Source organism: Sminthopsis crassicaudata, chromosome 6, assembly GCF_048593235.1.
Source record: "Sminthopsis crassicaudata isolate SCR6 chromosome 6, ASM4859323v1, whole genome shotgun sequence".
In the NCBI taxonomy this organism is placed as follows: Eukaryota; Metazoa; Chordata; class Mammalia; order Dasyuromorphia; family Dasyuridae; genus Sminthopsis; species Sminthopsis crassicaudata.
The window spans coordinates 105,515,124-105,540,120 of record NC_133622.1 but is presented as its reverse complement, the minus strand read 5'-3'; the positions used below and the strand labels follow the sequence as shown (position 1 = coordinate 105,540,120).

The 24,997-nt window shown below is 36.9% G+C and overlaps 2 protein-coding genes across 4 annotated transcripts in view; one reads left to right on the top strand and one right to left on the bottom strand.

The window, feature by feature from the left end:
• The window catches only part of PRIMPOL (primase and DNA directed polymerase), a 32,748-nt gene extending 27,915 nt beyond the window's left edge, over positions 1-4,833 (bottom strand). For both annotated transcript variants that reach the window (XM_074273539.1, XM_074273540.1), the window contains exons 1-2: positions 4,645-4,833; positions 389-640 (exon numbers count right to left, since the gene is read on the bottom strand). In XM_074273539.1, coding sequence (XP_074129640.1) covers positions 389-601 — 213 coding nt within the window. In that variant the 5' untranslated portion in view covers positions 602-640; positions 4,645-4,833. The remainder of the gene's footprint in view (positions 1-388; positions 641-4,644) is intronic.
• A 188-nt stretch (positions 4,834-5,021) lies between these two features.
• On the top strand, positions 5,022-24,547 carry LOC141546053 (caspase-3-like). 2 transcript variants are annotated; one of them, XM_074273548.1, is made up of 7 exons: positions 5,022-5,203; positions 13,098-13,168; positions 14,905-15,026; positions 17,464-17,592; positions 18,624-18,799; positions 21,273-21,393; positions 22,290-24,547. In XM_074273548.1, exons 2-7 carry the CDS (start codon positions 13,116-13,118, stop codon positions 22,517-22,519), a joined length of 831 nt encoding a protein of 276 aa, XP_074129649.1. In that variant the 5' UTR covers positions 5,022-5,203; positions 13,098-13,115; the 3' UTR covers positions 22,520-24,547. The 2 variants fall into 2 exon arrangements, with proteins under 2 accessions (XP_074129649.1, XP_074129648.1); XM_074273547.1 differs by lacking the exon at positions 5,022-5,203 and adding an exon at positions 5,488-5,638.
• The last annotated feature ends 450 nt before the right edge of the window (positions 24,548-24,997 follow it).

Here is a 24,997-nt window from a genome sequence, read left to right as displayed (position 1 = left end):
CAAACTCTTAGGTCCCTCAGTCAATGACAGGCTATATAGTGACTAGTCACGATAGTGACTAAGCTCCTTCTCATTGTCTTTGGCTATGAGAAACATTCAGTATAATGGCAAAGAGGTATCATCTAATATCAATCAAGCAAATTTCACCTATAGCAATTCAGGTATACACACTGACTAGATATCAGCTACAATTGTTTTCACATGGTTAAGGTAAGATAAGTTGTCAGGAACTCCCAGCAGGCCAGGTAATGTTAAGATGCTCCAGATATAACCCCAAGACACCAAACTAATTAAAATACACACACACACACACACACACACACACACACACACACACATTTAAGTTGTAAAACATTTTAAATAGAAAGGATAAGAAAGGTTATCTTACCTCTTTACAAGTTCTGACAAAGCTAAAAGCTTGAGCTTGCCGATGAAATAGCTTCCACACAGAGGATGGGTCTTCTGGCTTAGACAGCCGTGGCCTGTAGATTGAGCCCAGTGGTCTCCTTTCATACTGAGATGCTCGTTCTCCAATCTTCCTCAATTTTTCTTCCCATTTTCTTTTCATTGGCTTAGAAACGATGGAAATACAAATTCTCATGTACTACAGTTTTGGAAATCCTCATCTGATATATAATTTCTGTTTTGATAAAGAGAAAAATTAATACAAAGTTAAATGTCTAGAATTTATTTCCTTCAGGAAAAAAAAAAATTATAGTGTTTGACCTTTAGCAAATTAGTTCATATTTCTGGACCTGCAAAATGGGGGTGGGGGGGATAGACTTGATAAATTGGATAATCTCTAAGGTTGCTTTCATTTCTCAATCCTATGACTCTTCAAAAAAATGAAAGAGGAATGGGAAAAAATGCTAAAATTTTTAGTTTGACATTGCTGGAGAATATGAATGTATGATTAGCTTTCATGTTCACTTTAAAAAACAATAATAGCTAACATTTATATGGTGTTTATATGACACCATAGGTGTCAATGCAATACAACATAGGTTCTACTATGCCCATTTTACAGATGAAAAAACTGAGGCCAAAAGAATTTAAATAACTTGCCCAGTGTAACATAACTTATAAGTGTCTGAGGCCACATTTGGACTCAGGCCTTTCTGATACCAGGTCTAGAACTATCTCCACTGTGAAAGGTTACTTTACTTAAACACAAACCCTCTCCCCTTGTGAAAATAATAAACTATAAATCAAGAAAAATCTCTACAATTTTAATAAAAATAATAACTTGGAATAAAATTGGAAATAGACATGCCTAAAACAAGAAGTTTCAAACATTCACCCAGATACCCACTTTCCTCAATAGTCCTTGGTGTAGGGGCGGCTAGGTGGCACAGTGGATAGAGCACCAGCCTTGAAGTCAAGAGGACCTGAGTTCAAATCTGGCCTCAGACACTTAAGATTCCCTAGTTGTGTGACCCTGGGCAAGTCATTTAACCCCAAGTGCCTCAGAAAAAAAACAAACAAAAAAGTCCTTGGTGTGGTCCAAAATGTGATTTAGAAAGAACTTAAGGAAATTCATAGAATGGATGGTTAAAGCTAGAGATTACCAATGAGTCCAGCTAAGCAATCTGATAGGTTGGGATAAGGAGTACAATTATCCCAAATCTATTCTTCAAGAAGAATGACTCCAATATCAAGTTAACTTTGGCCTATCCCACATGCAGATAAGAATACGCTGCCCTATGAGAATTAAACAATGAAACAAAGTTCAGCAGCAGGGAAAAAAATAAAATTAGATAAACTCACTTTATTATGCATTTCATGGGATTGTCATGGGCAAAGTACTTTTGTAAACTATTGAATTATAATTTATATAATGCCAGTAATAACATAATTTCTCCTCCAAATATATCTTCACTTAACTGTTAATAGTGTTAAAAATTCCAGCTTTGTCCTTTGTTATCCAATATGAAATGGTATCGAAATAAAATGGGAGGGAAGGATAGATGACAAAAGACAAGAATATAGAGAACATAAAGGTTCAAATCTTTTGGTTTTATCATTTATTTTTCATTCTTACAACCTGGAAAAATATATAGAAATATTGGTGCTGGTTAAAGAATAATCTTTGGTATACAATCTAGGGTTTTATGTTGTCCATTTGGACTCTGTATTCAATATTCTCCAATGTTTTATGCCGCCTCTGCTATTAATAATCAAGGAATTGACAAAGTTTTCTGTATTGTGTCTATCAAATAAATTTTCTGTTACCTTAACCTAATGCCATTAATGTGGCATTTTGTTTTACTGAATTAGTTTTTAGTCAATACATTTTTCAATCATGAAATTTACTTTGTGATTGGCTGAATGGTTCTATAATCCTCAAACATTGCCTTCCCATTACCCCCCAGAACCAAATATAGCATCCTTTTTGACTCTTTAGAGTACTTCTTAACCTAGACTTATCCATCTGATGGGATGAATAAGACCTCCAAGTCCTTGGTGGCTAGGTGGGCCACAGAGAGGGGCATTAACAGGAGAGAGTCTGAATTACTATACACAATCAGGTCAAGTTATTCCCTGAGGCAAGCAGGTAAAGCATGGACAGGATTATCTTCTTCTTAAGTGAGCCTTAGTGGCAGTAGGCCCTATTGAATTCCTTGTCCATTTTATGGCAAAGGCAAAATCATTACCAATCAGAAGACCAAGCTATAGATGTCAACCCCAGAAGTTATTTTTCTCCTAAAAAAAGAACCTCTAAGTTCCTCCACTTCTTCACTAACTCCTTTTAGGAACTTAAACCTCAGGAGTTAAAATAAGAAATTTAGCCTATATCTTTTTCCTTGTTAATTGTTAAACTCCCTTTTGGAATTTACCTCACTGCCAATAATGTAATTAAATCTTTGTTTCTTGATTTAGAGAGAAATTCTTTTGAGAAACCTCCAGACACTGATCTGAAATCCCAATATATTTTTTAGGTTCAACTCCTGCATCTTATCACAACTTTTTTAGTGTTTTTATATGCTCTCTCAACTAATATCAAGTGCCTCCTGGCCATTCTTGACATGACAATTCATCTCTCAACTAAAGAATTTTTCATTGCCTGGATTTCCATCCTTTTCCCCTTTCTGTCATTCTTCAAATCTCCAATTTCTTTAAAGTATTTTACAAACAATTTCCTGTTTCTATCATGTTTGTATATAATGGCTTGCACATTGTCTTCACCATTAAGTTGTGAAATTCTGGTGAGCAGAAGTTGTTTGTTAGAATTCTTCGGAATATTTTCCATAGTTGTTTCACTTGCCTTCCTCATCCTCACCTCTTAATTTCCCCATGGCTTTCTTCAAGTCTTAGCCAAAATCCCACCTCCTCCAAGAAACTTTTCCCTATTCTCCTTAAATTTAGTGTCTTCCCTCTGAGACTTGTTCAGTCTTGACTCTTCATTACCCTGGAAAAGATACAAGGACAGCTAGGTGGTGCAGTGGATAGAGCACCTACCAGTCCTGAAGTCAGGAGGACCTGAGTTCAAATTTGATCTCACTTCCTAGCCGTGTGATCCTGGGGAAGTCACTTAACCCAAATTGCTTCAGAAAAAAAAAAAAAAAAGAAAGAAAGGATACAGGAATGGACTCTTCATGTGGAGGCACAGGGCTATTAAGTGTCTTAAGGCTGGATTAGGGCTCTGTGTATTGAACCATCAAGCCTCCCTCCGAGAGTATCCCCAATTTTTATCTAGTATATTATTTCTTTATATGCCTTCTCCTGTTTTGTTTTGTTTTGCCTTTGTATTTCCCAGCCTTTAGCTGAGTATCTGAGACAGAGCAGGTGCTTGGTCAATGTTTATTGATCGTAATTTACATAACTATGTAATGGTTATTCTGTCAATCCCTTCTTATAGAACAAATTTCTGGAGGGCATTTTTGTCTTTGTATTCCCAATGCCACATTGTATCGTTCAGTTTTCAGCTTACGTCTGACACTTCATGACCTCCTTTGGGGTTTTCTTGGCAAAGATCTGGAATGGTTTGTCAGCTCATTTACAGATAAGAGAACTGAGGCAAACAGCTAGTGTTATGTCTCGGTTTCCCTGCAATTGTTCTGCTTCAGTTTCCCTGGTGGCAGCCCCCTTCTGAAGATGAGTCTTGCTGACTCCAAGCGCAGTGCTCTATCCATCCATTGAGCCACCTAAAGGCCCTACCGCCCATGGTAAGCACTTAATAATTTGTGAATGAAGTCAGGCACGTACTGCAAAACTAAGCTGTTCGTCATCTCGCAGCTCAGAAACTTTCATAGGGCAGGTTGGAGGGGGACTGTCCAACGGGATCAGACGGTGCTTTACTGGCCAGGATAAGAAGCCCAAGCTTAGGAGAGGGCGGTACCAAGTGCTCGCCACGAAGGTAAAATCAGCAGGTTTTTTCAAGGCCCTTCAAGGTAATTTATTCCGGCGGCGCCCCCCTGCCCCCATTGAAAATTTGAGGCCAAATACAAGACAAACGTAAGGACTTGACGAACTGGCAGGGGGCTGAAGCTCGACGCATTCGTCTCCCGCGAACTGGCCCTCTAAAAACTGAACTCTCCACCCAGCCCACGGTCTTCGCCTCGGCTCGCGGCCCAGACCCCTCCCCCTCCTTCCGTATCCCCATTTTTGTAAAGGAAATCAGGGCACCGATAGCCGTCATTTTACCTAGGGAAATGGGGAGACAGCTGTGGTGAAGGTCCAGTCAGCTTCTTAGTTATCGCCCCAGACAGATCACTCCATGCTAGAATCCAACCCGGGCGTGTACTAGAACTCAAATTGGGCGCCAAAGCGGCCCCGCCCACCGTGCGTCAGGATGCAGGCGTGTGCGTAGGGCGGGGAACGGAGGCCCGGAAGGGCTGGAAAGGGACTTTCTCGAAGACGAAGTAGTCCAGGCCGAATTTGGAGACACAAGGGAGGCGGGGCTTATCCAGACTCCCTGGAAAAAAGCGTGGCTTGTCACTCACGGGAGAAGGGGTCGGATTTAGCCAATCTCGGGAGGAAAGAGTGGTGAGGTGGAGACAAAGGCGGGGCCCATCCAGTAAACGTGGGGTGGAGAGAGCTGCCAGTGGTTTTTGCTAGAGGTCTGGCACCTCTGCGCTTCCCGCCACCGCCGCTGCGACGAAAAAAGAGTGGCAGGGGGAGGGGTCTAGCGCATCTTGCGGAGCTCTGGCTATAGTTCCCGGGCAGTCTGCTGTGCTGCTGAGGCGAATTCGGACCTTGTGCGGTAAGTGCCATGTGCAGCCCCAGTTTCGTGGGACCCTCGAATTGCAGTCCCCTCCCCCTACTCGTCCTGTCCCCGCTGAGCGGAGTACACTGGGCGCTGCTGCTTCTGGGGGCTCCCCCCCCCCCCGCCTGGGCCTCGCTTTTCTCCCTCCTCTCCTGTCTCTCCGTCCATTTTACGCCCGATCCCAACGGGAGCAGAGCTGAAGGGATAGGACTCTCCTCCCCCCCCATTCTGCGGGGTTGCGGCTGCGCTGCGCCTGGGGAGGGGTGTCTTTCCTTTGTCCGCAGTCTGGGGATGATGGAGCGGGAGGAAGCTCGGAGAACAGCTCAGAGCGCTTCCCAGCAGCGACGAGCCGAAGGGTCTGCCACAGAAAACCTGCCCAACCGCTCCGTACCCAGAAGATGGCAGACCGGGACGGAAGAGCTAGAGGGGAAGGTGGGCTGGAGGAGGGGACTCCGGGCTCTGCCTGGGCGTGTGGAGGAGGACTCTCCGGAACCCCGAGGGGAGTCTGCTGTTTTTTTTTTTCTGTAGTTTAGTTAGAATATGCCTAGGGCCATGACTAATCATGACTATCCTGAGTTTTCAGCCAATCACTCTCTCTTAGCTATGCTAGGTGATCATGCCCTGGGGCCCCTGAATTTCTTGCTTTTTTGGGGGGCGGGGGCTGTGGAGGAGCTAGGGAACTTTCTAGGCTTGGGTTTGGAGAGAGGGTTTTATTCTTGTTTTAAATCCTTTTCTAGTCTTGAACCAGAATTTTTTTTCTTTTTTTTTTGCTGAGACAATTGCGGTTAAGTGACTTGCCCAGAGTCACACAACTAGGAAATGTTAAGTGTCTGAGACCAGATTTGAACTCAGGTCCTCCTGACTTCAGGGCTGGTGCTCTATCCACCGCGCCACCTAGCTGCCCCCAGAAAAATTTCAAAAGTGAAAAATGTAATCACCCCTTTTCAAGCAGGTGTGTGCGTGTGTATGCATATATATGTGTGTGTCCCAGAACAGGGATGCACTGGAAAGAGTACTTGGGCTTTGTAATTGGAGGACCTTAGTTTAAATCCTGTCTTAACCTCTAAGACCCTCTGTTTTCTTACTTGTAAAAGGGGTTTTATTAGATACTTGTAATAATTCCTTCCAGGTCTACTTTACACAGTAGCATTTTTACCATTGGAATCTGATCAGTTTGCACATATAGGACTAAATAGAAAATTATAATTAGGATCTTTAATAGAATTGAATAATAGAGGGTTATTGTAGCAATATAAAAATGAAACAAAGGAAGCAGTTGGTGGTGAAATTTAGATTTAACTGTTCCTTGGAGGGTATTCTGACCTTTTAATGTTTTGACTGTCCTTGGCTTTAAAGTACTCTAGCTATGCAAAAACAAAATAAACCTATCACTCTCCTTGTATCTGGGTATTTTGTACTGATCTTGCTTTGGGTTTTGGTTTTCCCTGTTTATGCAGGATACTTGAGGAAGTGAAAACAAAATTAAAGAGCATGTTCTTAACTACATCTTTGACCTTAGTACAATATATAGTAAACATTTTGCCCAGACTATCTCATAGGAAATACTTCAACTAAAAAAAATAAATGCTTTTGCAATTTTGAAATCCAAAAAGGAGACATTATAATGGTTTTTGAAAGAATTTTACTTCTGAACCCAATTCAATCACAACCATTAGTTTAGGACATTTAACCATTGTCTCACATTTCTGTGGTAGTAAATTGCTTTCCATAACTACTTTGAGATTGCCTCTTTATTTTGTAAGCTCCAGTCCAAAAATTGAACTAATAGATACAAATGAAGATGAGGAAACTAAAGTTCTTTTTTTTTTTTTTAATGAAGTAGCATAACACTGTTTTTAATGATGTGAATTGGTGAGTCTCATAATAAGCCTGGATGGAAAGTGAAGGTGATGCAAGTGGTCTAGAGGTTAATGGCAATAAAAAAGTTGTTAAGAATCACCTTTAAATTGGCTGCAAGTTATAGGAGTGAAAGAATTAACTCATTCCCGAATTATTAGTTGCAAAATGAAAGTTTATTGTTAGATAGAAATCAGTTTACAAAGAGACTGACTTCTGTGGTGGCAGATCTATGGGAAAATGGAGTTTTGCACTGAAAATGCCATTCTCAGTGGACAGAAAGTCCTGGCTGCTGAGTGAGCTACTAAGGTCCATCTGCAAAAGACCTTCGTTGATAGAAGCTTTTATGTTGGGTGTCTTGGTGGGGGCTGAAACAGCCCAGATCTCCTATTGGAATTAACAACATTTCAAAGGGGTGCTTTTTGACCAGGATTTCTAATTGAATCAAAGGCCCTGGCATCCTGGAAAGATAATTTATTTGGGAAGGATATGCCTTCCCCCAAGAATGGTTGAGATTCTGAAAGGGATAATAGTAATAGGAAATACAGTTTCTAATAGTAATAGGAAATACAGTTTCTTAAAGGGACCACAACCCTCTTCAAAGATAAATATATAGTATTCATAACTAAAATAAAGATCACAAATTTTAATGTTAATTAATGTTAACATTAATCTAATATTAATTAACTCTTATTAATAAAGATTTTTTTAATAACGATATTAGCATGGTACAGTAGATAGAAAACATGCTGAACTTTAAGTCCTAGTGATATAATAGGATTCTTTGGTTCCCTGACTTTTTGTGGAGGGTGGGAGCCTTCTGTTCTGGCAATGGGTTAGGAAATCCTAAATCTTATGGTTTAAAGTCTGCTTCAGGAAACTATGTATCTGATTCTGACCACTCTTTAGCCAGATAGCTACTGGCCTCAGGAAAACTTCTAGGCCCAGTCCTTTGCTCGGGTCAGTGATAATCAAATTTCACAAACCTCCCTTAATTCATCTGGATATTACTTCCTAGCCTCAGGTCATAGAATCAACATATCAATGATAGAATCCTTAGCCCTGGGTCTTGGACGACTGAATGAAGGTATTCTGTCTGTGCTTTGCTATTTCCAATCTGGAATCTAGCCCTCTGAGAATTCATTGTCAAATAAACCCTTTTCTGTCAACTTGGAGACTGCATCTGCGAATTCTTTTGTAATACCTGTAACACTGATTTGGGGACCCCCACATGCTATTAGTGTCTCTCAACACTAGGACCAAGGTAGAAAGTTTATTTGCCTTTACTATGTCTGTGGGACTTTGTGGGATGTCTAGTTTCTTATATTAAAGAATGAAGGGGTTAGAATCTATGTTCCTTCCAGTTCTATGATCCTGTGACCTAATGACATAGATATATTATCACTGTTTTGTACAGGTTGCCATCAAGATTTAAAGAGATTAATTTAGTGATTTACTCCAGGGTCTTAACACTGGTAAACTTTGTGATCTAAGTGTTGTTTTCTGGTCCTGCTTCCAGAGCTCTTCTCTGGATGCTTCTTCCTAGAATGTGGAACACAATAGTAAATTTTTTCAGCTCTACTATTTTCTTGATATTGACCATGATATGAACAGCATCAAAGAAACACTAGCCAATAATGGCAGTTCCTCCAGGATGAGAATTGTTGATGATCATCAATATGTCATAAAGAATTGAAGAAAAAATTTTAAGTGATACCTGATCAGGATGAGGGAAAAAATGATTATTTGTAGTTCTCTATCCCAGTAGTGTGGAATTTAGATAATTCCTAAGACATTTTCAGTGTGTCTGAGTCAAAGTTATTTTCATAGTAATATTAAGATGCTGTTTGCCTATTAAAATACTCATCCTACAGTGTTACTTTGGAACATTGGTCAAAGTGACAGCTTCTGAAGGATCCTAAGTCCAGTCAGTTTTAAAGAATCTGTGACACTACCTTTGTTCCTCAGTCCCATAGTAGTTTGATAACCAGAATAAATATGAAGATGCCAGTCAGTTATAGCTCATCTTTGGGATGTAAAGTAAGCTACAAATACAAGAGAGCAAAGGAAAGAACTAGTTAATGACAAGGAACTGGAAACTGAGTGGATGCCCATCAATTGGAGAAGGGCTGAATAAGTTATGGTATATGAATGTTAAGGAATATTATTGTTCTAGAAGAAATGATCAACAGGCAAATTTCAGAAAGGCCTGGAGAAACTTACATGAAATGATGCTAAGAGAAATAAGTAGGACCAAGAGAAGGCTATACATAGCAACAAGAAGATTATGTGATCAACAACTGTGATGGACTTGGCTCTTTTCAACAATGAGGTAATTCAGGCCAATTCCAATGTGATAGAGAAAGGCATCTGCATCCAGAAAGAGGACCATAGGGACTGAATGTGGAGCACAACATAGTATAATCACTTTTGTTGTTTTTATTGTTTGCTTGCTTGTTTTCTTTCTTTTGATCTAATTTGTGCAATATGATAAATGTGGAAATATGTTTAGAAGAAAAAAAAATAAAAATGGGTATAATATAATATAATAAAGTGAATATAAAAACTTCTCTTTGATGACCTCTAGTGACAGAAACCTCATTTTGATGTTTTGGTGTTTTTCTGAATGTCTAAGACCCTGGAAGCAGATACCTTTTCATTGTTTTTATTTACAGATATAAAATTGAATTGTGCTTTGTGCCACATACCTTCATACCCAGACTTGTTAGATCTCTCTGGGTTAACTCTACATTTTAGAAAACTTGAGGGCAGGGACCGAGTTTTATTTATATTCATATTTTCCTCTTCCCTACCATCTATGTCCTTTTCTACAAAGAGTGAGGGAATTTAAATCTGCTATGTAGAGGACCCAGGTAACCCCTGTAGAATTTGAAAAAAAAATTTTTTTTGAAGTGATAAAGTGAACAGTCTTAGTATCCCTAGTCAAATCTCTACCTTCCATGCTATACTACTTGCAGAATTTTGAAACTCTTTTAGATGTACTGCTTTTTTGCTCAGTTTTTATCAAGTATTCTCATAGTAAATGGCAGAATGGGCAATTAGGTGGTGTGGTGGATGAGTTGAGCCTGGAGTCAAGAAGAATTATCTTCTTAAGAGACTTACATGAACTGATGCTGAGTGAAATGAGCAGAATCAGAAGATCACTGTATACTTCAACAACAATACTACATGATGATTAATTCTGATGGATGTGGCCCTCTCCAACAATGATATGAAGCAAATCAGTTCCAATAGAGCAGTAATGAACTGAACCAGCTACACCCAGGGAAAGAATTCTGGGAGATGACTATGAACCACTACATAGAATTTCCAATCCCTCTAATTTTGTCCGCCTGCATTTGGATTTCCTTCACAGGCTAATTGTACACTATTTCAAAGTCCGATTCTTTTTGTACAGCAAAACAACTGTTTGGACATGCATACATATATTGTATTTAACTTATACTTTAACATATTTAACATGTATTGGTCAACCTGCCATCTGGGGGTGGGGAGGAGGGGAAAAATTAGAACAAAAGGTTTGGCAATTGTCAGTGTTGTAAAATTATCCATGCATATATCCAGTAAATAAAAACTATGAATTTAAAAAAAAAAAAATTATCTTCCTAAGTTTGAATGTGGACTAAGTTAATCACTTAACCCTGTTTGGCTCAGTTTTCTCATCTGTAAATTGAGCTTGAAAAGAAAGTGGCAAACCACTATAGTCTCTTTTCAAGAAATCCCAAAGAGAGTAAAAAAAAAAAGTCTTAACTTGCTTGAAACCACTGAACAACAAATATAATAGACATTAAAAACATGTTAAATAGAATACTAACTAAAGCGCAATATATGTGATATGCTTTGTAAACCATAAAATGCTACATTAATGCCAGCTAGTCGTTATTGATTATCATAATGTCATGTTATATTCCAGAAAATTTTCTCTAATTCTCTTGTACCCCAATTGGTTAATGACCTCCCTCAGGTCTTTATTTGTTGTATTCATTCTTCTAGAGTGCCCTAATCTGATTTAAACTTTGTATTTCACTCACTATCTTGCCTTGGCTTTGATTTGAATTTCTTTCTGAGGTTTACATTTTCTCCATTGTAATTCCATATAGCACTAGTACAATGAATAAATAATATACCTAGAGGGTATAGTGCTCTTTAATCATAAATATGTCAATACTGATGTACAGGAAGTATTGTATATTTGTATATCATTTTTAGATTTTACATTCCTCAATTCTGATTACTCAACCTTATCTCATGAGGTATCTTCAAAACTGCTTTTACTAATAACTTTTAATTTTTTAAAAATTGGTATCAGTGTGATTTCAAAGGAAGATACAGGATTAACTGAAATGTCTTCTGATCATTCAGAGCAGACACAGAAATGATGAAGTAAAAATAATCTTTTAATCATTTGCTTTATTTCTGATAATATGATGTAATCTTTTTGAAAACTAGCAAAATATTTCTAATGGGTGATTTTTCCCTTAAGCCTTTCAAGATGAGGTCATTCTTTCTAAATAAATGCATACTCAATTAAAAAGATAAGGAAATCATCATTCCCTTAGGAATAGATGAGGTAATGCTTGTTACTCACCAGTGCTCTTCTATTTAGAGTCCTGGTTGTCTTGTGGGGAAATGTTGGTAAGATCAAGTAAAGGATATTTATCTATTTTTTCAGTGAAAGTATCTTTTTGAGAATGGATAGGGTATAAATTCATTATATATTTCATTTTTCTAAATTCATGTAAAGATAGTTTTAATAATTCATTTTTGTAAGAGTTTGTGTTCCAAATTTTTTTCTCTTCCCTAACCTTTCCCCTCCCCGAGATGGCAAGCATTCTGATATAGTTTAAATATTTGCAATTTAAAAAACATTTCCATATTTGTCATGTTGTGCAAGAAAAACCAGACCAAAAGATAAAAATCTTGAGAAAGAAAACAAACAAAAAAGGTGAAAATATTATGATTCAATTCACCTTAAGACTCCATAATTCTCCCTCTGGATGCTGATGGCATTTTCCATTCCAGCTCTATTGCAATTGCATTGTATCACTTCATTGTTGTGGAAAAACCAAGCCCATCAGATTATCACATAATCTTGTTACTGTGTATAGTGTTCTCTCAAGTAAGTCTTTCCAGGTTTTTCTGAAATCAGCCTACTGATCATTTCTTACAGAACAATAATATTTCACTACATTCATATACTATAACTTATTCAGACATACCCCAGTTGATGGATATCCAGTTAGTTTCTAGTTCCTGGCCATTACAAAAAAAGAGTGGTGTTTAAAGACAAATATTTAGAACTGCTCTTTCTTTTAAATAATGAGGTTTCATTTAAGGACTTTTGGGGAAGACCTAGGATTTCATTGATTGATACAGGACATCTGCTGAGGAAAACTACTTGTGTAGGTTGGCACCTTCTTCCTTCTTGGTTGTCTGTAATAGTGCAAAATTAATGATCCCTAAAAAAATCTAGGGTCCCACTGTTTATATCCACTACAGCTGCAATCGCTTGCTATTAAGGGCTTCTAATATGGCTTAAAATATAGGATACTTCTGAAAATGCTTTACTTCATAGCTATCTTTCTATGAGGGAAAGTTGGTGAGATGAACTTTTTTCCCACAGGCAATTTCTGTGGTGTTTACATTATTACAGAGTATATATGAATATAGTTTCTGCAATATAATATTGAAAATTTTTTTTGTGTTTGGAAAGATAGTTTGAAGATATCCTTCAATTCACCAAAGCTGTTTGATTTCTTTCCCCCGTCTCCCACAAAGTTTGACTATTTGAAACGAAAACAAGCTATAATTTTGCATTACATTTATGCTAGACAGTGTTGTCTCTCTAATGTGTCAGATCTTTAATTCTGTGAAACTCAAGATAATTTGTTTGGGGGGGGTTGTAAAATAAGGACGTAAAACTAGAAAAACAATTATTTAAAGAATGCATTTAAAAAGGTATTTTTATGAATACTTTTGATTAACTTCTCTTATTTTCTTTTGTATTTTCTAGTTAGTTGAAAGAAGCACCATGGAAAATACTGAAATTACAATAGATTCAAAGTCCTCCAAAAGTTCAGGATTGTAAGTATTTCCACTAAAATTCTGGATATTCTTGAAAATTTAAAAGACTAGTATAAAAAAGTTTTAAAATTTCTTCATTGCTTATGTAACCTATTAAATTGACAAGGAAAGTCACTGAATTACCTTCACTTGGCTAGGCTCTGTCCTTGGTAGCTTTTCACTTTTTCCTTGATAACTCCTTTTTTATGACTTTACCATGAAAGTGATTCTCATTTAGACATCTCCTGCTTCAGTTTCTTAGTGTTCTAGTCCAGCTGCCTGCTATATCTCTCTTAATACCTCAAGCTCAAGATGTACAAGATTAAATTCTTCTTATAGTAGGAAAATATAAACACTTGCTAGCTCTGTGAACCTAAATTAGTCACTTTATTTTCTGAGCCTCAGTTTATATTTCTGTACAACAGGGGAGCTGCACTTAGTGTCCTATATAGCTCTAAATCTATGGCCAATTTTTAAGAGGCATTGTACTTTCTTACCTACTAATATGGAAAATGCTAAATAAAGGTTTCTCAGCCCTTTTTACACCTTAAATATCATGCGAATTCTCATATAAGTCAAATCCATAAGCATTTATTGAATGCTTACTGTGAGTCAGGCACTCTGTAAAAACTGGAAATACAGAGAAAGACAAAAAAAAATCTCTGTTAAGCTAAGAATCTAAATGGGAGAGATGCCAGCTGACAGGTACAAACAAAATATGTAGAGAATTCATTCTGTGAATGAAATTAAAGCATAAGCTTTAAGGGATATCAGAAAAGGCATCTTATTAAAGATGGAATTTTACCTAAGACTTGAGTGAAGCTAGGGAGCTAGGAAACCAAGGTTAAGTAAGGGAAGAATTGAGACATAGGGGGACAGCCAGTGAAAATGCAGTTAGCCAGCTGGCCTTGATGACTCAGCTCTACAGTCTCTGCTACAAAGAGGCTTGTATGGTAACAGCAATAGGATCAGTCAGGGGCCTTTCTAGCCTGGGCAAGATAAGGAGACCCAGTCTAAAAATTAACCCATTGAGAGAGAAGAGAATCTTTGGTGAAGAAAAGCTTGGAGGCCAGTGTCAATGGGTTGTAGAGGAAAATTAGGGGTAAGAATGGAAAGGCAGGAAGACACCAGTTTATGAAGAGCTCTAAAAGGCAAATGGAAAATTTCCTATTTGATTCTGGAGGTAATAGTAAAGTTTGTTGAGAGAGGAGGGAGAAGTCTAAATAGCATGGCACTTCAGGAAGCACACTTGACAGCTGAATTGAGAATGAATTGAAATGGGAAGACATTTAAGACCAGAAGATCAGACAGTAGGATCTTTCAATAATGGAGATGAGGTGCTTCTATGTGACATGTGACAAAGAGTGATAAGAGTAGGATTGAGGTTGGGGTAGATTCTATTGAAATATATAAACACTGTAAATTCCTATATTGCTGTACTTCTCTTCTTGCATCTTTGATTTTTTTTCCCTTACTTTGCTTGACCTCTTTTTAAATCAAATGTATGAATTTTAATATTTGTGATGATTATAATCTGCCTACATAAAGCCCTAATTTTCTTCACTGTGTACTATTTGTAATCCTTCTTTTATAGTTAAGCATCAGTTCAATTAAGCTTCATGGTTTAAATAGACAATTTTCAATTTTATTTCTACTTTTTTTTTAGATCTTGTAATTGTTATCAAGATCTTAGATAAAACCAGATAAAAATGACTTTCAGACTCCTACTTATAAAATGTCATTTCATTCCCAAACAGAAAGATCTTCCATGGTAGCAAGTCTGTGGAATCTGGACTGTCATCAGACAGCTATAAAATGGATTATCCAGAAATGGGCTTATGTGTAATCATAAATAATAAAAATTTTCACCCAAACACTGGTATGTATCATAATGTTATTTTCCCCACATTCCATGACCGATAGTGAATAATTAGCTAATTTTTTAAATGTGCAATGCTAATGGTTAAATTAAAAATCTGATCATCTCTTTAAAAGTTTTATGGGCCAAATTTAAGTTCCTTTGGATTTTCTTGCAGCTAGCTTTTCCTTAGAAAGATCAAAGGGTCATAGAGAGTTGAAAGACATCTAGTTGGGCTCCCTTTCTTGTAGAAATTGATCTTTCATATGCTAAACCACACTGTTAAGAAACATTTCTGAAGGAGAACAAAGTTACACATTCAGCTGGGTTTCTCTTTTGATGGTATCAAGTAATATTCTATTATTTAACTGTGATTTACAAAATAGCTGAGACTAGACACGTTGCCTTTCTTTTTTTTTTTTTTTTTTTTTTTTGAAGGCACCTTACTGAAACCCTAATCCGGCTTACTTTGCTCTGCAGAAGTAGAAACAGACCCAGAGGGGTTTAGCTGATTGGCATGGATAAAGTTACACAGCTAAATAGCAGAAATGGGCCTTGGTGTTGTGGCTCCACCACCACCCTATTGTTCTTCCAGGGTCTTCAATTAAGGTCCTCATATTGTTATTGCCCAAAAATAGTTAGCAGGGCAACTAGAAGGCACAATGAAAAGAGCACCAAATGTGGAGTCAGGAGGACCTGAGTTCAGTTCCAACTCAGACTCTTAACACTTTCTAGCTGAGTGACCCTGGGCAAGTTCTACCCTCTTGCCTCACCAAAAAAAAAAAGTTAATAATGAAAATATCAGCTAAATGATGTGAGAAATAAAATTGGATGGTTTAGAACAATAGTTAGTTTTTCTATGAAAGAATTGAGACACCTTCTCTGTCCTTAACTCTGTGCCAAATGCTGAGTATGGCTAATACAAAAGAAATACATTAGCTGGTCCTTAACAGAAAGAAGGTCATTATCTTGGGAAATAATGAGAGTGTTAGACTGCATATAGTTAGTTTAAAATGTTGTGCACTGCAAAATAACTATGGATATGTATACACATAGTGTATTTAATTTATACTTTAACATATTTAATATGTATTGGCCATCTGGGGGAAAGGAGGGGGAAAATGGGAACAAAAGGTTTGGCAATTGTCAATGCTGAAAAAAATTTACCTGTGCATACATTTTGTAAATGAAAAGCTATATATATATATATATATATATATTTAAATGTTGTGCACTGAAGGAAATAAATTGTTCTAACTGCTAAGTAGTTACAGGTTTTTCTAATTTGATCCAACTTAGGAACTAGTGTTTATGATGTTTTTTGTATTCAAAAGAGAGTCAATTTTGGATTCTTTCCACCTTTGACCTGATCACTTGGTTTTTTTTTTTTTTTAGTTTTCTGCTTTATAGATAACAAAACTGTACCTTCTGACCTTCCTCCCTTCTCTCCTGGAAAAGAAGGCATAAAAGTCATACTTAGTCATACTTAGAACAAAAGTATAATGAAGTAGAATAAATTTCTGCATTAGCCTTTTCCTAAAAATTGCATCTAAAATCTGCACCTTGAGTCCATCTCTTGTCAGGAAGTGGTTAGCATGTCTCATCATGAGTCCTCTAGAATTGTGCTTGGTCATTGTGTTGATCACTGTTCTTAAGTTTTTCAATGTTGTTTGTTTTTATAATCATTTATAAATTATTCTCTTGGTTCTGCTCACTTTACATTGCATTAAAGCTTCCCATGTTCCTCTGAAACTGATCTCCTTTATCATGTCTTACAGCGCAATCACAGTATTCCATCATATTCATAGACCATAGTTTGTTCATGCTTTTTCTGATTGATAGGTAACCCTTACTGGAGTTCTATGGCATCATGAAAAGAGCTGAGAGTCTTTTTCCTCTTTCTTTCATCTCCTTGGAGTTTGTTCCTTGTACTGAAGTTGTTCTATACCCATTGAGGCAATTTAGCAACTTTTTGTGATCTAGAAATCCATATTGGCTGGCAATTCCAAATTTCCACATTGAAGCTAATTCACAGCTACATCAACAATGCATTGATGATACATGTTTTCCCACAGGTGTGTCAATAATGTATCCTTTTTATCAACTTTGCTAGTCTGATACATAATAAGATGAAACCTTGTTTTCATTTGCATTTGAGAGTTGTTTTCATTTGCATTTTTCTAGTTATTAATAATTTGGAGCATTTTTTTCTTAAGGCTGCCTTGAATTTCTTCCTGTTAAAACTACTTGCTCTAATCCTTTAACCATTTGTCAATGAGGCAATAGCTTTACAGCTTCATGGTTAAATTGATGAGCACTGAGGCTGGAATCAGGAAGATCCGAGTTCAAGAAATTCAATCTCAGATATATAAAGTGATTAGCCTATTTCTGTCATCATCATTTTTGTTCACTTGCTTTCAATAAAAATTGCAACTAAACATTCTCTTTGTTTTCTAAGGCATGTCATTTAGGTCTGGGACTGATGTAGATGCAGCACATCTCAGGGATACATTCAAAAGCTTGAAATATGAAGTCAGAAATAAAAATGATCTGACATGTAAAGAAATAATTGAATTACTTTACAATGGTAAGTAACACACTAGTACTTTGGCACTTAAAAACTTTTAAACTGGTTGAATTCAGTATTTGATACATTTCAACAACAAAAAAAATGCTTCAGCATTGACATTTGCTCAGGATTAGTCCCACTTGGTTGAGTAGTAGAGATGTGAGCTTGATCAGGAGTACTGCCCAGCATCCCTCTTCCCCCATCCTCCACCCATTACCCTTGGCTATGGGACACTTCTCCCTAGCAAAGGTGGCAGTGCACAGGACTATCAGGTTGGAGCCCACATTTCTGAAGTGCATCTTGACAGTCCCTGCAGGAATATGTGATTATAAGACATAATCTCTGGGCTCCCCAAACTGTAGTGCTAGAAGGAGCATGGGGCTACCAACATGCTCAGCAGGAAGAAAAGCAGTAAGAGCAGCAGCAGTGGGAGCCAAAATGGAGGTGGCATTGAGGACTCCTGGCAGCTCTGAGCCCCAGGTAGCAGAGGATCTAAGACCACAGCTGCTGTCTCCACATCCAGGGCTGCCACTCCCTCTGTCTGGGAGTTTGATTGGCCTGGAGTTGGGGAAGAGTGTAAAGTTCATACTCCTTTTGAGAAAGTCATTTGGATCAAGAAGAGAGGACCTGGGCTAGGCTGGACTGGCTTCTCTGCAGCTAGAAACCCCACTAGGCCTTCTGGAAAATTGGTAGGAGAGGGATGGTTAGGCTGTGGAGTGAAGATGTACTTATGGGAAAAAATCATCCAGTACTTGTCATTTTCTCCACTCATCATGTGTTATGAAAGTAATTAATGATGAATACCGAGGTACCACTGTAAATTTATAGATTGACTATGAGTTAGTGCTTATGATTAGACATTACCCAGGGCAATAAAAGGTGAAATTTTGCAAGACTATTAACATTCTGTGGAATGCTTGAAATGTACCTCAATTTCCCAAAACAAGAACTGAACCAGAGAATTTCTTAAGGTTCCAGTTCAAACCTCTTTCATTTTATGGTTCTCATAGTCCTGATGTGGTGTGTTTGTTTTTGTAATATGTTCCTAGTTTCTAAAGAAGATCACAGCCAAAGGAGCAGTTTTGTTTGTGTGATTCTAAGTCATGGTGAAGAAGGAATCATCTTTGGGACAGATGGATCTGTTGAACTGAAAAGATTAACATATTTCTTTAAAGGCGATAAGTGTAAAAGTCTTATAGGAAAACCCAAGCTTTTTATCATTCAGGTAAAACAATTGGGGATTGGTTATTTGGTTTGTGTTATATCAGGAAGTCCGTTAGCTTTCCTCATTCTCAAGGATACTTTAATTTAGGAATTTGTTGTTTCTTGTTTGAAACCTTCACTAAACAGTTGTAGAAGTAAAAATGCAATTAAGCTCTTAGTTTATTGATTTCCATTTGTTCTGCTGAACCCAATGTCAATGATAAATCCAGAGAATCTTGAGTTTTCTGATTTTTAAAAGCAGTGACCGGCACATAGAAACAAGTTAAATATTTATTATAATTATAACATTTTTTTGACAGTACCTATGCATAGGTAATTTTTTACACCATTATCCCTTGTACTCCCTTCTGTTCCGAATTTTCCCCTCCTTCCCTCCACTTCCTCCCCTAGATGGCAAGCAGTCCCATACATATTAAGTATGTTATAGTATATCCTAGATACAATATATATGTGCAGAACCGAATTTTTTAGTTGTTCTTGTTGTTGCAAAGGAAGAATTGGATTTGGAAGGTAAAAATAACCTGGGAAGAAAAACCAAAATTGCAAATAGTTTACATTCATTTCCTTCTCTGGGTGTAGCTGATTCTGTCCATCATTGATCAATTGGAACTGGATTAGATCTTCTCTATGCTGAAGATATCCACTTCCATCAGAATACATCTTCATACAGTATTGTTATTGAAGTGTATAATGATCTCCTCCTGTTGGTCATTTCTTACAGAACAATAATATTCCATAACATTCATGTACCATAATTTACCCAACCATTCTCCAAATTGATGGGCATCCATTCATTTTCCAGTTTCTAGCCACTACAAAAAGGGCTGCCACAAACATTTTGGCACATACAGGTCCCTTTCCCTTCTTTAGTATTTCCTTGAGATATAAGCCCAGTAGTAGCACTATTGGATCAAAGGATGTGCACAGTTTGATAACTTTTGGGGCATAATTCCAGATTGCTCTCCAGAATGGTTGGATTCTTTCACAACTCCACCAACAATGCATCAGTATCCCAGTTTTCCCACATCCCCTCCAACATCATTGTTCCTGTCATTTTAGCCAATCTGACAGGTGTGTAGTGGTATCTCAGAGTTGTCTTAATTTGCATTTTTCTGATCAGTAGTGATTTGGAACACTCTTTCATATGAGTGGAAATAGTTTCAATTTCATCATCTGAAAATTGTCTGTTCATGTCCTTTGACCATTTATCAATTGGAGAATGGCTTGATTTCTTATAAATTAGAGTCAATTCTCTGTATATTTTGGAGATGAGGCCTTTATCAGAACCTTTAACTGTAAAAATGTTTTTCCAATTTGTTACTTCCCTTCTAATCTTGTTTGCGTTAGTTTTGTTTGTACAAAAGCTTTTTAATTTGATGTAATTGAAATTTAGTTAAATATTTATACCATGTTTAGATATGTTGTTGTAGAGAACATACTAAGGGCTGAGGACATCTGTAGTGTACTGTATTTCTGGGTGCCATGTTCTTGGGTGGATTTTAAAAAGCTAGCGCACGTTCAGAGCAGTGTTACTAGGCTGGTGAAGGGACTTAAATCCACATCTGTATGTGTCCTTAATCTGGAGGAGATAAGACCTATGGAGACAGGATAGCTGTCTTCAGATAGTTGAGGGGATGTCATCTAACAAGATTAGACCTAGATCCTAGAGGACAGAATCTGAGATGGTGGGTAGCACTTTTAGAAAGATGAATATTATCTCAATTTAAAGGATTTATACATACATGTCCAAAGGTGTCCTGAACTACCTTGGATCAAGTGGAAGCTGAATGATTGCTTACAAGGAATGCAATAGAAGAGATTCCTGATCAGATGCAGGTTAGATTAGGTAATATGAATTCCCTTTCTTCTCTGAGATTGTGATTCTAAGCTAATAACTTAATTAATCATTTCTAAAAATAATAAATTACTTCTGATAGTTCAAAAATTCTTTTATGTGTAAAATAGGGTAGGAGCATCTGGCTTGGGAAGCAGGAGTGCTGAGATCAAGCGCTGCCTAACACGCACTAACATTTTGACCTTGGGCAAATCAACATACTTCACAAAGCTCTAGGCAGCTGTCCAAGTCTAATGTGCCAACCTGCACTGGTAGGGAGAATTTCCTCAGTTGGGAGATCCCTATATCAATGAAATCAGAGATCCAGTCCCAGTCCTATAGAATACTTTAAATTACCTTGAACACAATGTAGAGTTACTTTACTATAACCATGTCTAATATTTAGTGTTTCAAGTAACAAGACATGGAATTTACTTGTATATGATTTTCCTATTTTAAAATGACAAAGAACAAATGGCCTAGAACATGTCAGATGAAGTTAGGAGGAGAATTTCCTGAAATCAGTCATTTCTGACTTAGAATTTAAAGCCCAGTGGGCTTATCCTAATGATTTTTAAAATCTTAAAAATTCACTTTAGATTTCACGTGTGATATTGGATTTTGTTTTTCTTTTAATTAGGCATGTAGAGGCACAGAGTTGGATTGTGGTATTGAGACAGATAGTGCCACTGATGAGGATGTAACATGCCAGAAAATACCTGTTGAGGCAGACTTCTTATATGCATATTCTACAGCCCCAGGTAAGAAAATACCTAATGCCAAAATTGGTATTTGTCAATATTCCATATTTTTAGTCACTAAGACTAGTTGTGTGTGTGTGTGAATGCTTTAAGGAAGGGTTATAACTCAGTTGATTAGAGAATAGTATTACAAAAACTGTGGTTATTATTTTAATTCCAGCAGGATGTAGTTAATTTTGTTGTACCTGATAATCACAATTTTGTGATTGATCCTTGTCTTTTGACATTCATCATTATGCTTTTAATGGTAAAATTAGTATAAAAGTAGCATGAATTATAATAGTTCTGTCATTTAAAAACTCCAAGACATTTAAGCTCTCTTCCTTAGCATTGTCCTTTGAAAATTGGAGATGATCATACTTGATGCATAGTTCAAATATTCCTATAAACAACCTACCCCTTTGCTGAACATAGGTCAAGTTGTGTAGTCCTCATGATGGAAATTATGAGGAAATTATCTTGGCATCCTGCCCTACCAAAGGGGGTAGTTTGATTTGCCCACTATTCTGCCTCTTGATGAGAAAGAGAATGCATAGAGACCTCAACATAAGGACTAGACAGAGAACTGGTAGTCATTATCATTGTGTTAATATCAACAGTGTATCTGAGCAGGTGGACTGTTACTAAATATTACCCAATAATCTGTTTCTTAGAATGGGAGAAGGTAGGGTCATTTGGAAAGGGAAAGAAATATTAGCAGATTGAAATCTGAAAGAGTCAAGTCAACAAACTTATTAAGGGCATAACACATTCAAGTCACAAAGGATTTTGTCCTATGGCCAGTGAAGCGTACTGAAATAATTGTTTATTGTAGTTTTCTCAGTAACTTCATATAAATATTTGTGAGGTCAGCGTCAATAATTGTCACTCTATGACTGGATTTTGTTGTTTTGTAGGTTACTATTCTTGGAGAAATTCAAAGGATGGTTCATGGTTTATCCAATCACTTTGTGCAATGCTGAAACAGTATGCTCACAAGCTTGAAATCATGCAAATCCTTACCAGAGTCAATCGGAAGGTTGCCACAGAGTTTGAATCTTACTCCTTAGATGCTACCTTCCATGCAAAGAAACAGGTGCCATGTATCATGTCCATGCTTACTAAGGAACTATATTTTTCCCCCTAAGAAAATCCATGCATTTTAATTTGTATGTCAAACTAGTGAATGATAGATCTGAGGACTGCATTTTTTTTGTAATTTTAATTGAACACCTTGAGCCTAATACAGTATGGCAATGAGTGGGTCTGAGAGCTTGGAAGAGAATCACTATTTCTCCATTTAATAGAAACACATTGATACCTCAAATTTAAGGAATTGAAACAGGCTAATTAGGGTTTGATATATTTACTTTGAAAAGAAAAACAAATAGACATTTGTTACAAGAAGAAACTATTATATCTTCAGAACTTTAAAAGTAATTAGAGATTTAGGAAATCCTTAATAAAAATCATGGGTTTTGAAGGGATTGTGGAAAAATTAACACATTTACAAATATATTGTTGACTATGTTAACTATGAAAGGTAGCATGACATAGTGGCTAAAAGGATAGTCTTGGATCCAAGAAGACATGGTTTGCAGCACTGTCTGAGATGTGTTCCCTGGTCAAGTCACTTGATTTGTCAATATCCCAGGCAGTGAAGACTGATCAACAGAAGTAGAATGAGTTTCCATTCTGGGACTTTCTTCACAGACAGATGAGACTCAAGTCATTCTGACACAGATTTTTTAAACTGAATTTGTGTTCAGTTTTTGTCAAGTAACAGAAAATGCTTTCTGAACTTCTGCCAAAATCATGGTATGGCTAGATACTAGCTGTAGTATGTTTTTATTTGCAAAATTCATATTTAGAATTAAACAAGGGAGACCATAGATGAAGTTTGTTTAACATATATATTACAATTTCTGAACACATAAGGGACATGGGGCTAGGTTTTTTATCTCTCAAAACTAACTTGACTATTAAATGGGCAAAAATGTGGATGAGTTCAGGTGCTATCTTTGAGCCATATATAATCATCTAGTGCAAACAGGATTCATTCCTACACCAAGGTACTGAAATGCACCTTGTTTACTGGAGGGATGCTTGTCCCCACCACTGATCAGATGGGATGACTTGTCAGTTAACCGGAAGGCATTTAATGGCCTGCTGTGTGAAAAGCTGAAAAATGACTGACTCTGAGCAACACAAATTTAATAGATGCTAGAGATACAATTTGAAGCAACATTGTATGTATAAAGTCATTTGAAAACTGACCAATGGCCTAATCATCAGAGGCTTTGCTCACAAAAATCAATGTGGTCATGAGATCCTTACTTGAATGGAATTATTATTGGCAGAATAGATCTTCAGGCCAAAGGAAAGAAAGGTTCTGATGACAGCTTCTCAAGTCAACATCAGTCTTAATGTACAGACAAACCAAATAGACACACGATCAAAGTTTTCCAAAGATGGCTGAGGCCTATCCAAATATCTGTTAAGTTATTTTCAGAGACATTTGTCTCTGAAACAGTAACAAGAATTTATTGTAGCAAATACAGTAAAAAAAAAAACAGTAGCCAGACTTAATTTCTTTCTAAAACCTTTGGCTGATTTACTGAAAATAGACCCTAAAATAGAATCATAGATCTAGAGCTGAAAGGAACCTCAAGAGGTTCCTAGTCCAACTACTTTGTCTTATTTAAAAGGCTCAGTGAGATTTGAGTGACTTGTCTAAGACTCCGCTAGTAAACAGTCTGTGAATGAGGCCCTCTGTCTCCAGACCCTATGCTGTATCCATTCAGCTATTCTTAGGCCTTTTTCTTTTACAGGTGAGAAAAATAAGGCAAAAAAGAAGTGAAATGATTAGCATAAGGACAGCATTAGTGAAGGGCTGACCTGGATCTAGGATCCAGGTCTCTTGATTCCTACTTAATGTCATCAACAATCTTTTTGTCTGGTGATTTTTAATTGTACTTGAGGGGGAAAAGCCCAGACTTATAAGTGGTGATATTCCCCTTTTACTGGTGCATAAATGATGTTTCTAATTTATGTAATTTAAATATAGCATGTAATTGTAAATGGTACTTGATTATGTTTGTATGACTATTTCTACAATAAAGATTTGTTACTTTTGAGTGTTTTTACTTCTAAAAATAAATTTCTCTAAAATTCACTCATTTCTCCCCTTTTTTTCTTTTATTTGAAAAATTCTTATTTTCTGAAAGTATACTTGAAATTAGAGTGTCATCCACTGAATATATACTTGGCACTGATGGTAGCAAACTGTGTTCTGATATATTTAGTATATAGCCTTATTAGATCTATAGGGTAGATCATTTGTTCAATGGTTATTATGTTTCTAGGCATTGTACCAAGAGCTGGAATACAATTTCAAAATCAAAGACAATTACCTCTCAAGGAATTTACATTCTAATGGGGGGAAAACCCTCTACAATTCTTATATTCAGGGATATACTGTGAACTTTATAATGAAGAAAATCTTTTACTCCCTGAAGGTTTTTACCACTGAATCTTCTATAGTTAATTAGGAAGTTTCTTATAGAGTGGCATAATGGAACACTATAGCCAACCAACGTCGTAACCCTGACTGGCCATTTTCATT